Source organism: Trachemys scripta, chromosome 1 (genome assembly GCF_013100865.1).
Source record: "Trachemys scripta elegans isolate TJP31775 chromosome 1, CAS_Tse_1.0, whole genome shotgun sequence".
In the NCBI taxonomy this organism is placed as follows: domain Eukaryota; kingdom Metazoa; phylum Chordata; order Testudines; family Emydidae; genus Trachemys; species Trachemys scripta.
Window position 1 is genome coordinate 161,952,135 of NC_048298.1, and position 15,029 is coordinate 161,967,163.

A 15,029-nucleotide genomic window follows, 5' to 3' on the forward strand; every position below is an offset into this window, starting at 1 on the left:
GGAAGTAATGAAACAAACAGAGTGACCGGAGTAAAGAATATTTGCTTTCCCCACTAGCATCTTTTATTATTGTGAATTCCTCATTAGTTACTCTTTTCCTTCTTGATAATTCATTACTTGTCAAACTAATGACCTCACTGCACATTAAATGGTGAGGGCCATTTTCTGACTTGATGGAAAAGGTCTGTGCCCCTTTATGGGATAGAGAACTAGGAAGTGACTTTCTGCTGCAGATTAGGTCTGGGTGAGGTCACTGACGTCATATCTCTCCACCTCCTGCCCAACATGACCAGAAGAGAGGGGGAACTATATAGGTCCATGCTGATGCAGGAAAAGCCCCCTTTTACTTGCACCATGCACAGTGGTCCAGGTTTGTATATGGTTTAAACAGGTCCTGCTCCAATGACTTCAGAGGAGATATACCTGCTTACAGTGGACTGAAAATGGCCCAGTATCTTACTTTCCATTTGAGGATATTATTATAAAGAAAGAAACAAGTATTTGAAAAATAATTGGGTATATGAAATATAATCTTTTCTTAATGGTGGTGTAAATAAAATCTTAATCTATTCACCTATTGAATTGCAATTAATGGTTCTTTTGTGGTTATTTTTTTAACCTGAAAGTAGTGTTCGCTTTTTAAAACACACATACACACACACACACTCACGCGCGAACAGACTGTGAAAATAATTTCCAATATTATAACAGTGCTACCAGGAGGTAATAAATGAAGTCATTAGCCCTTTATAGTGTTCTCCATATAGTGATTAAACATTAGTGAAGTCCTAAAATGAAAAGGGAAGGTTGTAAAGTAGCTTGTAAAGATATGAAAACATCTGAGATTTTAACTCAATAAAATTTAATTGCTGTTTTGTAGCCCAATCTAATATTTTCTCTTTTGAGTAGACAATTTGTAAATTTATTCTCTTCCAAACTCCAAATTCTTCTCTCCACTATTTCAATTGTGTTGATAGAATGAGTTTTATGCTATTGCTACTATCAATTTTTTTTAAAATAAGTACAGGGGCAGCTCTATGTATTTTGCCACCCCAAGCACTGCAATGAGGCAGCCTTCGGCGGCATGCCTGCGGGAGGTCCTCTGGTAACGCGGATTCAGCAGCATGCCTGCGGGAGGTCCGCCGGTCCCACGCCTTCAGCGTACCCGCCACCAAATTGCCGCCGAAGCCGCAGGACTGGCGGACCTCCTGCAGGCATGCCGCCGAAGGCAGTCTGACTGCCACCCTCACGGCACCCGGCAGGCTGCCCCCCACGGCTTGCCACCCCAGACACGCACTTGGTGCACTGGTGCCTGGAGCCGCCCCTGAATAAGTGGAAGCATAAAATCAACTTGAGTCAACTTCAAAGAGACTAGTTTTCAGAAGTGTTGAGCATCCACTGTATGGATGAACGAGGCACTTTTCAGAGGTCTGGCTATGATTGTTTTTTGCTTTAAGGAACTATTTTAGCAATTGTTCAATATTGCAGGACCCTTATTACCTGTTAAATTCAATATATTATATTAACTTTGTAGAGAATAAAAACAGACAGTAAACAAGCATTTATCTTAGGATCAACATGTTCTTGACACAGATTATCACAAATTCAGATGCCTGTCAAATTTTGGAGTAATTTGGGTAGACGTTTTGGGGACCTATTTCCATTTTTGAGCTTGGCATCCAAGAGTAGAGATAAGAAACACACAAATATATAAACATATGCATTTTCTAATTCACTTTATTTCCAAATACAATGGCAGGAGCAAATTAGATGTTCATTTTAAAGGTATATTATATTCATCATCTAGCTATTACTTTCTCGTTTAATACATTTGGATTTCTAATAAAGTTTTGTATCTGCCCTGAGTGGACTAGAAAAACTGTCCCTATATATGGATCTTCTTGTTTTGTTCTTTGAAACTACACCTCTACCTCGATATAACGCTGTCCTCGGGAGCCAAAAAATATTACTGTGTTATAGGTGAAACCGCATTATATCAAACTTGGTGCGCAGCCCCGCCCCCCCGGAGCACTGCTTTACCGCGTTATATCCGAATCCGTGTTATATCGGGGTAGAGGTGTAGTTGCTATTTATATGGAGAACCTTTTCCTTAACTGCAGAAAAAACAGATTCATGTTCTTAACTACATGCCCAGCAGCAGAACTAAAGACTCTATTTGTGTAATGTTCAAAGGAGGGTATTGATTCAAAGTAAATATTTAAATAGTTCTGAGGAAAATATCATATTAGAAGAATGATATTTTTACAAGATATTTTGAAGGAGAGTAGCAGCATGCAGGAGCTCTTTGCTTTTAAGCTAATTCACTGCAACAGGACAGTATATGACTGACTGCCTGTTCAAAAAACTACGTTCTGGCTAATCCTTCTGTGTTTTTTGACCCAATGTTTGTAAGAGACCTCTGGAGCTATTTCTTGTAGCATCTTCCTCACACACATGCCTTGGTGTACACATGCCTTGGTGTACACTAGAGAGCCTTTTGCACTTTTTCTTGTTTTGGTTTAAATTACAGGAGATTATGTATTTAGTTATCTATACAGTTCCCAAATTGTGCTCGGTACTTTACAGACAAACAAGATTACATGTCCTTGCTTCAAAGAGTTTACAATATAGACAGGGGGTCCAGAGGGTTTCTAATGATATATATATATTTTAATTCTTCCCTATTTTCCATGTTTTATTGTTTGTTTGTTTTATTCTTTAACTCTAGCTTTTTTAAACCCTTCTCAATTGTTTCTTATTTTAACTCTAGCATAATCAGCTCTTGCTTAGCTATCCCTTATGCGCTGAGCCCTCAACATTCTTTTCACATTGTGTGACTACTTTGATGTGTTCCTCTCTCCCTCCCTAGATTTCTCTGCTGACAATAATCTCCTCCCCTTCCCAAATCCCTTATCTCTCTGGAAAAAAATTCTTCATAGACACTAAACTTTTTCTGTTGATGACAGTAGGCTGTTGAAAATTAACTGTGTTGGCTGGTAAAAGTTATCAGGCTGATGAGGCTGTGAAATGATGCTGCTGTTGCCACTGTGACTGATCTGTTACCTCCAAGGGGGATGAAGTCCACAGGGGATCCATGTCACCTTTTCCCCCATGGGACTAGCAATACACTCTTAAAAGTTATGGAATAAAGCAATATTATTTTTCTCTACATTTGAGTATTCACATTGTCCTTTAAGATGACATCAAATGGTTAGACTTCTATAAAACTGAGCTTAATACTTTAACTAATTTCTTCACCTCATATCCACAATGAAAGGAGGTAAAGAGGCAATCTCTTGTCCTCATTACCGAGGACAGATGCCTCAAAATCAGGTTAGAACAGTTCCTTTGTTCATAAATGGTGAATGTGCTATAGGACTCATAGATTATATTCAGCACAGACAATCTAGGTTTTCTCAGTCTAGAGTCCCCTAAATAAAGTACACATTCCTCAGGGCATTGAAACAAATAGAAATGATAGATGTTCTACATCTCCAAAAACCAAAGCATTTATGTAGGTGTTTAACATAGATACCTAAATTAGAATATGTTGGTCTTGTCTGTTGTGGAGTGGGCAATATATTTTTAGTATCATGTGCTAACAATATGTGAATTCATGTTTGAATAATGTTGTTTTAATGACTTGAAGGTAATTATTCCCTTATCGCACCTGAAACTGCATATTGACTATAATTCTAATGCACATTTTTACATAACATTTGTTATGTAACTAACATGGTAAAATGAAATTCGGTGTCAAGAGACAAAATACAGAGGAGGGATAGCTCAGTGGTTTGAGCCTTGACCTGCTAAACCCAGGGTTGTGAGTTCAATTCTTGAGGGGGCCACTTAGGGATCTGGGGCAAAATCAGTACTTGGTCCTGCTAGTGAAGGCAGGGGGCTGGACTCAACTCAATGACCTTCCAAGGTCCCTTCCAGGTCTATGAGATAGGTATCTCTCTCTCTCTATATATATATATATATATATTTACTGCATGGACTTCTCTACTTCGAATTGTTTTACCAATTTCATTTTGATATTTTCATACAGTGTCTTAGTAACTAATACGCATGCAAACAACTTTTATTCAATATATGTTCAATATATGTTCAAAATAATAGCATTGTAAACATAATCTATAAAAGTTTAATGTAAATGGTGATGGTTTATAGCACTAAAAGAAAGAAGTCTGGCATTTTCAGTGATATATTTAGGAACAACTGTTCAACTCACTGCTATCTCAGTTTACATCTAGAATGGCGTATGAGAATGGCACGTTTGAAAGGCCACTCAGAACTTAGTGCCTTAGATCTATATACTGCCTAGATCTATACTACGAGTATAGTTCTTCTTAAGGAACAGAAATACACGTATCCTGAGTTTCTATTATTGTTAATGAGTCTTCAGAGGTAAAATGATTATTGGCTCAACTTTACTGAGTATATATTTGATAACCAGTGCTGGTCCCTTTAAATTAGTAGATTTCATAATAAAGTAAGCCTCTTACAAGTCTTTCACAGGTGGCATTAGAATAAACACTTTTGTAGCAAGAATCCTACTGGAGACATTCACATTGGATTTTTCAATTGGAAAGGTCATACAAAAACATTATTCATTGTACAGAGAGTCCAGAATTCGAAAAATAGATCACGCCCTGACCTTCCAAATTCAGAGAACATTGAAATTCTGATTCAGATCTAACCTTCACAAGATGGGCTTATCTCTAATTCTGTATGCTCTTTGAGATATTAGTTTGACTACATGGTAAAGGCATGATTTCCTATTAAACTCTGTAAATGCTACGGTTTGGCAAGGAGTCCATGCATGAACTTGCTAATAGCCACATTATTCAAAAGCTATTTTTACCCTTGCTAAGTTATTATACAGTATCTGTCTTAAGAAGCAGATGTATACAAAGTGATCATCTTTAGCAATATGTACAGTTATACCACACCTGGAATGCTGTACGAAAATTTGGAAGCTTCATGTTGTTGAAGGAAGGGCAACAAAAATTACCAGAGGGCTATCAGAGACTGGTTGATGAAGAGACAATAAAAGTAATACAGAACATATAGGGTCTGATGTTGAGACATGCCAAGTAACTTCATCCCCCATTGAAGCCAAGATCATTAGAAATTTTGTTTTACTGATACAGTTTCTCGATTTCTGTTCTTTTCAACGTGGAACTTCTAAGATGCAAACTATCTTTTCCATAGTAAACCTTCTTCTAATTAATATCTAAGCTCTAATTTGTAAGTAAAGGAAATGTTCTAACTCTATTAAGGTTTTTATATATAAACCTATATTTTATATATATACACACATAAAAAATAGGTTATGATTCTTGGTTTTTCAAACAACTTCTTTTCTTTTCAGTGGGATGCCATAACTGAAATGGATGAACACAATCGTCCCATTCACACCTACCAGGTATGTAATGTAATGGAACCAAACCAAAACAACTGGCTTCGTACAAATTGGATCTCCCGTGATGCAGCCCAGAAAATTTATGTGGAAATGAAGTTTACCCTGCGGGACTGCAACAGCATTCCATGGGTACTGGGAACTTGCAAAGAAACTTTTAACCTTTACTACATGGAGTCAGATGAGTCCCATGGAGTTAAATTCAAGCCAAACCAATACACTAAAATTGATACTGTTGCAGCTGATGAGAGTTTTACCCAGATGGATTTGGGTGACCGCATCCTTAAACTCAACACAGAAGTTCGTGAGGTTGGGCCAATAAACAGGAAAGGATTCTATCTTGCTTTCCAGGACATTGGAGCCTGCATTGCTCTGGTCTCTGTCCGCGTTTACTACAAAAAGTGCCCTTTCACAGTTCGTAACTTGGCTATGTTTCCTGATACTATTCCAAGGGTTGATTCTTCCTCTTTGGTGGAAGTACGGGGTTCCTGTGTGAAGAGCGCTGAGGAGCGGGATACTCCAAAATTGTATTGTGGAGCAGATGGGGATTGGCTTGTGCCTCTTGGGCGATGCATCTGCAGTGTAGGATATGAGGAAGTGGATGGTTCCTGCCATGGTAAGAAAATAGCACTTTATAAAAGTTACCTTATGCAATTATCTGCATAACAAATAAAGCATTTGTTTGTTGAAAATATTGCACCACATATTTCTAAGGAATGCCTCTATAAGCAAAATGTACTTTTTAAGTCATGTTATTGTTGGTTTCTAAGAAAACTTTTAGTTTCTAAGTGACAGCTTTATAATCATTCATTCAGAATGAACAGTTTTAAGTGCTGCATGAATATCAAGTAAAGTAATTAGGTACAAAATATGTGGATGTTGAGTTCAGTCTGAGAGAAAAGAAGATTTACTGGAGTGTGCACAGAAGTTCAATGTGAATGTGAAAGTTTAGAAATAAGCCTACTCAAATTCTGTTTCATTATAGTATTGAATTATACTGCATAGCCAGTATTGGTGTTTCAGTAAGTCTGAATTTTTAAGAAACAAATATCAGTTACCATTTCTTGCTTTGAAAAATACAGGATGGTTCTCTCCTGCATCAAAACAAGTACTACAATAAGAAATCTTCTGCTGGCTGCTTCTTGTTGTCTCCTTGGAAATTACAGTATGTCTACCCCAATGCTATTCAGTAGTTTTGTGATTTAAAACTTTACATGGAGATCATTTTGTGTGCTAGTATTATTTTGGATAGATATAATATGTAGGACAAATATAGTATTGCATTTTGTTAGGGCATGGAAGGGCATGAATGATTTCTCAGAACAAGTAGCAATTTCTTGAAGATGGCATCAAAGGGAAAATATTTTCATTTCTTGGCTATGCCTGACATGCATGGATTAAAGCATAGAAGAAGAGGAAGATTAACAAAATAAAGTCTTCTGCAGCTGTCAAGTGTTGTTTATGGACTATAGCACTATTTGTGTCAGACTCTTCAGAAAGAGGATGTACACTTCTATCCCGATATAACGTGACCTGATATAACATGAATTCGGATATAACGTGGTAAAGCAGCGCTCCGGAGGGGGCGGGACTGCGCACTCCGGCGGATCAAAACAAGTTAGATATAATGCGGTTTCACCTATAACACGGTAAGATTTTTTTGTCTCCTGAGGTCAGCGTTATATCGGGGTAGAGGTGTATCATTGGAACTTGGTGATGATTGAACTTTTTACTCAGTTGAAAAGTCCACCTGTGACCTCAACCTCCTGATTTTTTGGTACATGGCAAATAGACATTCAGATAAAACTCTGATAAAGTCCCATTCTTGGGTAAGATTAGGAATTTTTGTGAGGTTGGGGCACATCCCTCCTAAAATTTGAAAATTTGGTCATATAGTTCTAGTTCTTTTCAGCCATGTGCATGTGTTGACAGACTGTTCTCAGTACCTCTCAAAGATGTCTGTTCTTTGGTAACAGCAATGCATCTTATAGCATCCAAAATATGAAGCTATCAGGTTTATCAGCAGGTTTCCTCATGGCAATGATTGTTGCATGTCCGTCTATCACAAGGCATCCTGAAAAGTCTTTGAGATCTATCGTTGACAGCTATTCTAGTAAAAATGTATCCCTAGAATAACTACATTGATACCAGGGATGAATTTGACCCTAATGTCAGCAGACAATATACCTGTCAATACTGACTTTCCACCAGCATGGAAGGGTGCCATTTATTTCCACTAGTGATATAGGCAATTGCTTCTGTTCATCTTGCTGCATATCCTGGAAGTTAATATGCTGGCCAGCTTCAGAAACAATCAGGCCCTACTAGAGAACATATCTGCTTTTGATGTTCTTTTATTCTCCTTTCTGTAACAACTGCATATAGGTTTGTGAATGTGGTGACTCTGTTCCTGAATAGTGAGTTATAGAGGGAATGCCACTGTATAAAACCACTTGCCTTTGCACAAAGGTCTCTGCCTGCTTTAGTCTAATGTCTGGCTTGTAAGGAGGAGGGAGAAAAGCCAGAGGGCTCCATAAATTACACAAGGGACTTTGCTATTGGAGATGGACAACAGTGTAGAAACTTAATATAGATAAATAGTATGGAGAATATGAGAACATTAGCACTGGTGCATTAAAAAATTTCATATACTGCCATAAGAAAGTGGACCTCACTTTCTCCAGTGTTGTTGTGATGACAAAAAATTATCATTGTCTCCTGAAATTTATCCATCAGAAAGATACCAATTTTTGGCAACATCGTCAATAGAAATTTATATACAGTTAAGATATTTATGATTTTTTTCACATAGGATTTCATTTTATCTCTGACTGACTCATAGGGGAAGAATTTTCCACAACAAAAGTTATTCACACTTTGTGAATTCCATTGCATCGTGTGATTCATACTATAGGACTATGTGTGAGCAATGCTACCTGCATCCTAAACCAAGAGAGAGTGACTGTGAAGCTTCTTGCTATACATTGACTCCCTTTGTTAATTCAGTAAGAGGATCAAGAATACTGTTAAACAACCATATCCTAGATGGAAGCATATTGAACTACAGGAGTGCCTAAAAGCTTATTTAGTAGAGTATTTATTTTTTATTTAATTGCCCAGAGAGTGACAGGTTAATGTTTAAACAGATTGTGTTCTAAGATAACTGCTTTAGGGTTTTTTCTCTTTTTGGCTTGCTGTGGAGATATAAATTATTTTCAAAGGTGGCTGACATTTCCATCCATCTGTACATCTTCAGCCTTATGCCATGTATTTTAAGGTTGACACTGGTCTTCCTAATTTTCAGTCCCTTACTGTACATTTGTGTTTTGTTTTCACCAACTAGTGTGCCTAAATGGTGATCTAGAGGAATCACTGCTAGGGTATTTAAGATTCCGCGCTTCATTAGACTGCCAGTACAGACATACATCTCTGCCAAGTCTGATTGCAGGGTGTTTTTATTGTGTTTAGTTTTGGAATGTGGATACTTGGTCAAAATAAACTGAACTGGGATAACCAACTCATTTAATATAGCCCCCCCAAACAACCATCAAATCATAACTATCTGGGAGCACTCTTAGCCAGGGTGAGGTCTGAACCAGTAATTTAAAAGTTAAAAAATCTTGCTGCCCATCAGCAACCTTCTAAGCCATCAAGTCTATGCACAAATTAAATCTTAAAATGATTTGAAAATTATATGTTTGGTACAGAAATTAATGCAGCATTTGAAATTTCTAATTTATTTATTAAAAAAGGAAAAAGAGTGTAAAATAAAATAAAAAAGCACACACACCAAACCAATTGTTTTTTGTGTGTGTTTAAGATCACCATGATTATTGCTTATTCCAAACATTGCCAACAGAATTCCATTTGTGTCCCCAAGGAACTTCTCTAGAATTCTCTCACTGAAGTTTCATACAATTGTATCTCAGAGATATCTGAACGTTCGCACTATTTGATGCCCTTACATCAGTACCCCTCAGTGGATAAACTCTCTCATGACACTCCGAGTCTGTGTGTGAAGCAAGAGAAAAGGCTAGTTAATTGGTTACCTCCCTAAGATCAGAGCTATTTAGTGTCATTCTCTACCCCAAATTAATTGTCATACTCCTTAACATTATCCCATGCTAACATTTGTTCTGATATATTGTGCATGTGCTGAAGGGTTACTAGAGGGAAAAGGCTAACTATGAAAACTATATTAATACATTTTATATTCCCCGTATATATTTTTCCTGTTTGCTGAATTACGGGTCATCAAGGATTGAGAAATCCACCCACTCACCTGCCAGTGATGAATAATAAGCCTTTCATGGTGAGGATGGATCAGTTTCCACTGAACTAAAAAAAATTCTTACTCTTGAAGATGTGAAGATGACTACAAAATATCCACTGACACAGCACTGTCTTTCTGAATCTGTGGAAACACTGCTTTCTGCTGCTCATAGTTTCACTAAGCAGCTACAAAGTGGATGAATAAATCTTTGGTGAATTTTACTGCTGCTCTTAAAAATTCAGTGGGCTGCAGGGAAACTGTCAACAATCATGTCAATTTCATGGTGCTGGTGGGAAAGTTATTAGCAGCAGCTTAACCAGAAATACCTCGTGTATTGAAATTAATGTTATGTAATTATATCTGGAGACTTACACTGATTTGGTCATCTCTTTGTACCCATGTCAATATTCATACTTCACTTATTCTTGACTCTTTTTCCCGTTTACACAGGGTTGGAGTCACCCACGATTTTTCACCACTCCTTCCAGTCCATGGCACAGGTTCATAGGTTTTGGAGTTCCAGACCTTTTCTCTGCAAACTTCTCTTGATAGAATCTTTCCTTTGTATCCGTGGTCTTCCACATCCTTTTAGCTGTCCTCTTCCCCCCATCCTTTCTTTGCTGGTCATTCTTTTTCCATTCTTACTGCATCTCCAGCTCACCTCTGCTTTCCAACCTATCTATCACAAGAGTCCCAAGTTCATCTTCCCCCTAATTTCTTCCATGCACACTCTGTCTACCTTTCCTACCATTCTCCTCAGTATATTATTTTCTACTACCTGTATCTTCTTTTCCTCCGTCTCCGTTAGACCCACCATTTCCAAACCATAAAGCAGCTGGGGCCAAACACATGCAGCATACGCTTGTCCTTTCAGTTGGTTACTTAATTGCCAATGCCTGCCTCCTTTTTCACTGCTGCCTGTGCGCATTAGGTTCTTCTTTTCAGTTCTCCAGATCTCTCTGCTATGGCACTAAGTGTACTTATCAAGTAAACAAATTCTTTCTCCTGATTCAGTGTCGGTATTCGCCATGCAACATTTTTTTTCAGCAGCACCATTTTAGAGTGAATGTGTCTGAGCAAGGGATGTGACAGCCTGGTTATATCCATATGTATTAAATTCACTACTGAAAATGTGGGTGCTAATGTTGGAATATTTAGGAGAAATAGTACTAGAATGGGTTGCCATTTTTACTGATTTAGGGACTTATTCTACTCTTATTGAAGTCAGTGGCAAAAAGTCCATTGACTGCAATGGGTACAGAATTGCTCCCATGCTCTGTACTTTTAAAAAAGATTTTAGTGACAGGCACTTTAAAAATGCAGTCTTCTCTGAATTAACTGTATGCATCATCTGTCCCTCTTTGATTTATGAAACTGAGTTTAATTTCAAACTGTATTTTCAAGAACTCAGTAAAAATAGTTATATTGTCTCTTCTGTACATATGTTCTAGTGTGTTATGTTTCATTAAACATTTTGAATAACTATAGTACCGATGAATTGGAGAAGCTAATACCAGAAATCAGAGCCAGTCACACCATACTGTGGGCAGGTGTTATGCAGGATTCTCTACACAGCTTTGTCAGTACACATTTCTTGTGAGTTCCAATTTCCATGACATTCTTTTTCTGTTGAGCAGAGAATGCAAATCATGCTGAAATTAACATGTGCCATATTGTGGATTGTAGTGTGTAAACCACTACTAGGAATAAATGGTTAATTTTTACTTGTGATCCTTGAGAAGATGTGAATTTGGATTGTTGGAGGTGACTATAAAAGGGAAGAGAAGAGGGGATATGATAGACATCTGTAAAATAACAAATTTTGCAGAAAAGGCCAATTTGATATTCCTATTCACTTTTGCTCAAAATTAAACAAGAAGCTGGCCTTCAAACATCAGAGGTAACAAATTAAAAAGGGCAAAATGAAATTGTTTTACACACTGTACAAGTAATTTATGGAACTCACTCTTGCAGAATATTATTGGTCTAGCTAGTTTAATAAGAGTGAAGAGTAGACATTTAAATAGGAAGAGAACATGCATTTTAGTTAGTTAGGAGAGCAACAAAAAGGCTGTTAGTTGCTGGTTTGTGTTAGGAAGGAATTCCCAGTACTTTTGGTATTGCAGTGTGTAATGGGTACTTGTTCCCCCTCCTCTGAAGCCTTTTATATACACCATGGTCAGAAACAGAATACTGGATGAGATGATCCATAATCTGTATCATTATTCCCTATTAAAGTCACACGTAATAATTTTGATTGACTATCCTAGATAAGTCTTCCATAAGACTAACATACCACTAATTGGGTTATTATTAGCTAAAGGCTGGTTCCTTAATGGTTCAGTGAAAATTAGATGAATGTATTCATTATTTATGGAGTGCATTTAAATTAGGTGGTACAAAATAATAGTTGTTATATCTTTATCAGCATGTGTGCCATTTCATGGTCTCAGCCAATCAAAATGCACTCAGCAATTTATTTTATCTATACAGTGCATGTCCTTGAAGAATATTCTCAGAAAAATAAGGTAAATAATGTTGTATGGCTTTCTGGAGGAATTTGTTCACATGTAGGATGAGCACTGATAAATTATCTGGTTAACTCGGTTAGGGCATTCCAATGATATTAACTAGTAGAATGAAGCTGAATTAGAGTTGATTAAACAGTATTTGACACAGAGAGTAGTGTATGAGCACCATTGAAATTTGCCAGTAATAAGTAAAACAGGTATCTTTTTCTGTTGTTCAAATAGCTCTAGTTTGAACTAACATCACAGTTATAGGATTTATACCTTAATATCCTGCCATCAGCATTATTTCTTGTAATTTATTTAGAAATTATTTTAACTCTGAAGAAATTAATGTAAACAACAACAACAACAAAAGCCCATCTCTTTGCTTCTGGGAGTAATCTCACAAAATGTGTGAGTTATGATATGGCAACTTCCAACTTGCTCAGTGCCAAGGTATTAAAACAAAAACAAAAAAACCCATGAGGTAATCATGCTTTAGTTACATCTCTGCTGACATAAGAAAAGAAAAAATATGCTGACAACAGAACAGAAAGTTTGTTTTTGGATGCAGAAGCATAATGTTTCCTTAGAGTTTTTACCAGTATTCATTTACCTCTCTTATGTAAGCAAATTAATCTCACTGTCTCATGTACAGTATAGGAAAATATCTAGAGGGAGAATATAGAAACACTTGGTAAATAATCAAATAGAAACTTAATTTAACAAAATGCAAAGTTATATATTTAAGGAGAAATCTCTTTCTCCCTCCCCCCACAGTGGCCAAGGAGGATCCATCTTCCAGTAGAACCAGAACAGCACCATTGCATAGGATGGGAAGTCAAGGTGCTGGGAACCTAGGTAGGGGGTTCATTCCCCAGAGAAGCCAGGGGATAATTATGCAGTTTTGCAAGTGCTGTTTTGTGCAGCCACAGAAGGTGGCATATAACTTTGCATTTTGGCAGAAGGCCCTGTGGATAGGTGACTACAAGTACACCTCTACCCCGATATAACGCAACCCGATATAACACGGGTTCGCATATAGCCCGGCATCAGGGCTCGAGTGGCCCTTTAAATCACTGCTGGAGCCCTGCCACTGCTACCCCCCCGGGGCTCTGGCAGCGGGGCTTGGGCGGCAATTTAAAGGGCCCGGGCTCCCCGCAGCAGCCAGAGCCCGGAGCTCTTTAAATCACTGCTGGAGCCCTGCCACCGCTACCCTGGAGCTCCGGCAGTGGGGCTCTGGCGGCGCTTTAAAGGGCTCGGAGCTCTGGCCACTGTGGGGAGCCCCAGGCCCTTTAAATCACCATCAGAGCCCTGCCGCTGCTGCCCCAGGACTCCGGCAGCGAGGCTCGGGTGGCAATTTAAAGGATCCGGGGCTCCCCGCGGACGGAACCCCGGGCTCTTTAAATCACTGCTGGAGTCCTGCCGCCGCTACCCCGATATAACGGGGTTTCACCTATAATGCGGTAGGGATTTTTGGCTCCCGAGGACCGCATTATATCAGGGTAGAGGTGTACTCCTCATTCTTTTTGCTGATACAGACTAACACGGCTACCGCTCTGAAACCATGGATCCCCACAAGTTATTCCTCTTCTATCACGGTGTGGGAGAGCACAGCAACTGGTGGAGTTATTGCAGTTATGAGGCTAATTAGTTGCTGGGGAGCATCTCTGCTGCCATTCTACAACCTGGGGAAATTTTACTCCCCCATCCCCTACAGAATTCCCAGCACACACTGCCTGTCGCACAACTGGCTCTTCAGCTGTGTTCTGGATTTCTCCTTTAAGGAATAGAAGCACTAAATAACAACACAATATAGGGAGATAGGGTAAGTGTCCATACAGCTTTACAGGTGCTAATGGAAGACAAATTCTAGATGAAACCTAAGTGCAAGTCTATGCCATGTAGAGGTATTGCATGGAAGATCAGTGTCATGTGGTGGGGAAGCCAGAACTAAGAGCACAGGGAGTTGTGTGTGTAGAGAAGAAAGGATTTTAGGAAACACTTAGGGCATTACTAAGGGTCAAAACACATGGTCGGATGCAGTGAGACCCAGAGCACTAACTCAACCCTTTTCTCTGTGTCTCCCCATGTGCCTCTCTAGGCTCCTTATTCCTTTCCGTACCACAAAACAGAGAAGTAACAGTTTGTGTACATGGTCAATAGCATATTAGTTTGGTGAGTCCTAACCTGGAGTATGATGTACAATTCTATTATGAGCTGTAGTAACAGTTTGTACTTATTTTTATTATACTGTTGCCCCTGGCTGAGGGGTGGGTCCAATTTTGAGACATTGCAGCCTGTCAGTTTCAGCTGCTGAAGAAAAATCAATGTAACATCGACGACATATTTGTGTACATGTGCTTATCTACACCTTGAACCAGTTAGTCTTAAATTGAAACAGCCTAAATAGTGCAGAGGCAACTCTGGAACAACCAGCACAGTCACCTGGCTGCTTTTGGGAACAGAGACCCTTCCCCTCTTCAGTGAGCTATTTCCCTCCAGTAAGGAGCCTCTGCTAGCCTCTTATTTATCAGCAAATTCATTCACTGTTATCTTGCCAAATTGTATGTTGTGACTGTGTGAAAATCTTATTGTTCTTTAGAAACTTTAACCAAGCCCCACAACTTTTCTGGTTAATCAGCAATTATTATTATAGAAGGGTAAACTGAGGCACAGAGCAGGGTATAGATGACAGATCTGGGAAAAGAACCTAAAATGCTAGCTCCCAGACTCCCTTGCTATGTCCACTATATTGGGCTTCCTCTAATTTTATCATCTATGAGAGGTTGACCAAGAAAAATATTGCAAAGAAATAGAA

At 38.6% G+C, this 15,029-nt stretch overlaps 1 protein-coding gene across 1 annotated transcript in view; it reads left to right on the plus strand.

The window, feature by feature from the left end:
- The window catches only part of LOC117876514 (ephrin type-A receptor 6-like), a 193,134-nt gene extending 187,043 nt beyond the window's left edge, over positions 1–6,091 (plus strand). The window contains exon 3 of the mRNA XM_034768807.1: positions 5,378–6,091. Coding sequence (XP_034624698.1) covers positions 5,378–6,091 — 714 coding nt within the window. The remainder of the gene's footprint in view (positions 1–5,377) is intronic.
- The last annotated feature ends 8,938 nt before the right edge of the window (positions 6,092–15,029 follow it).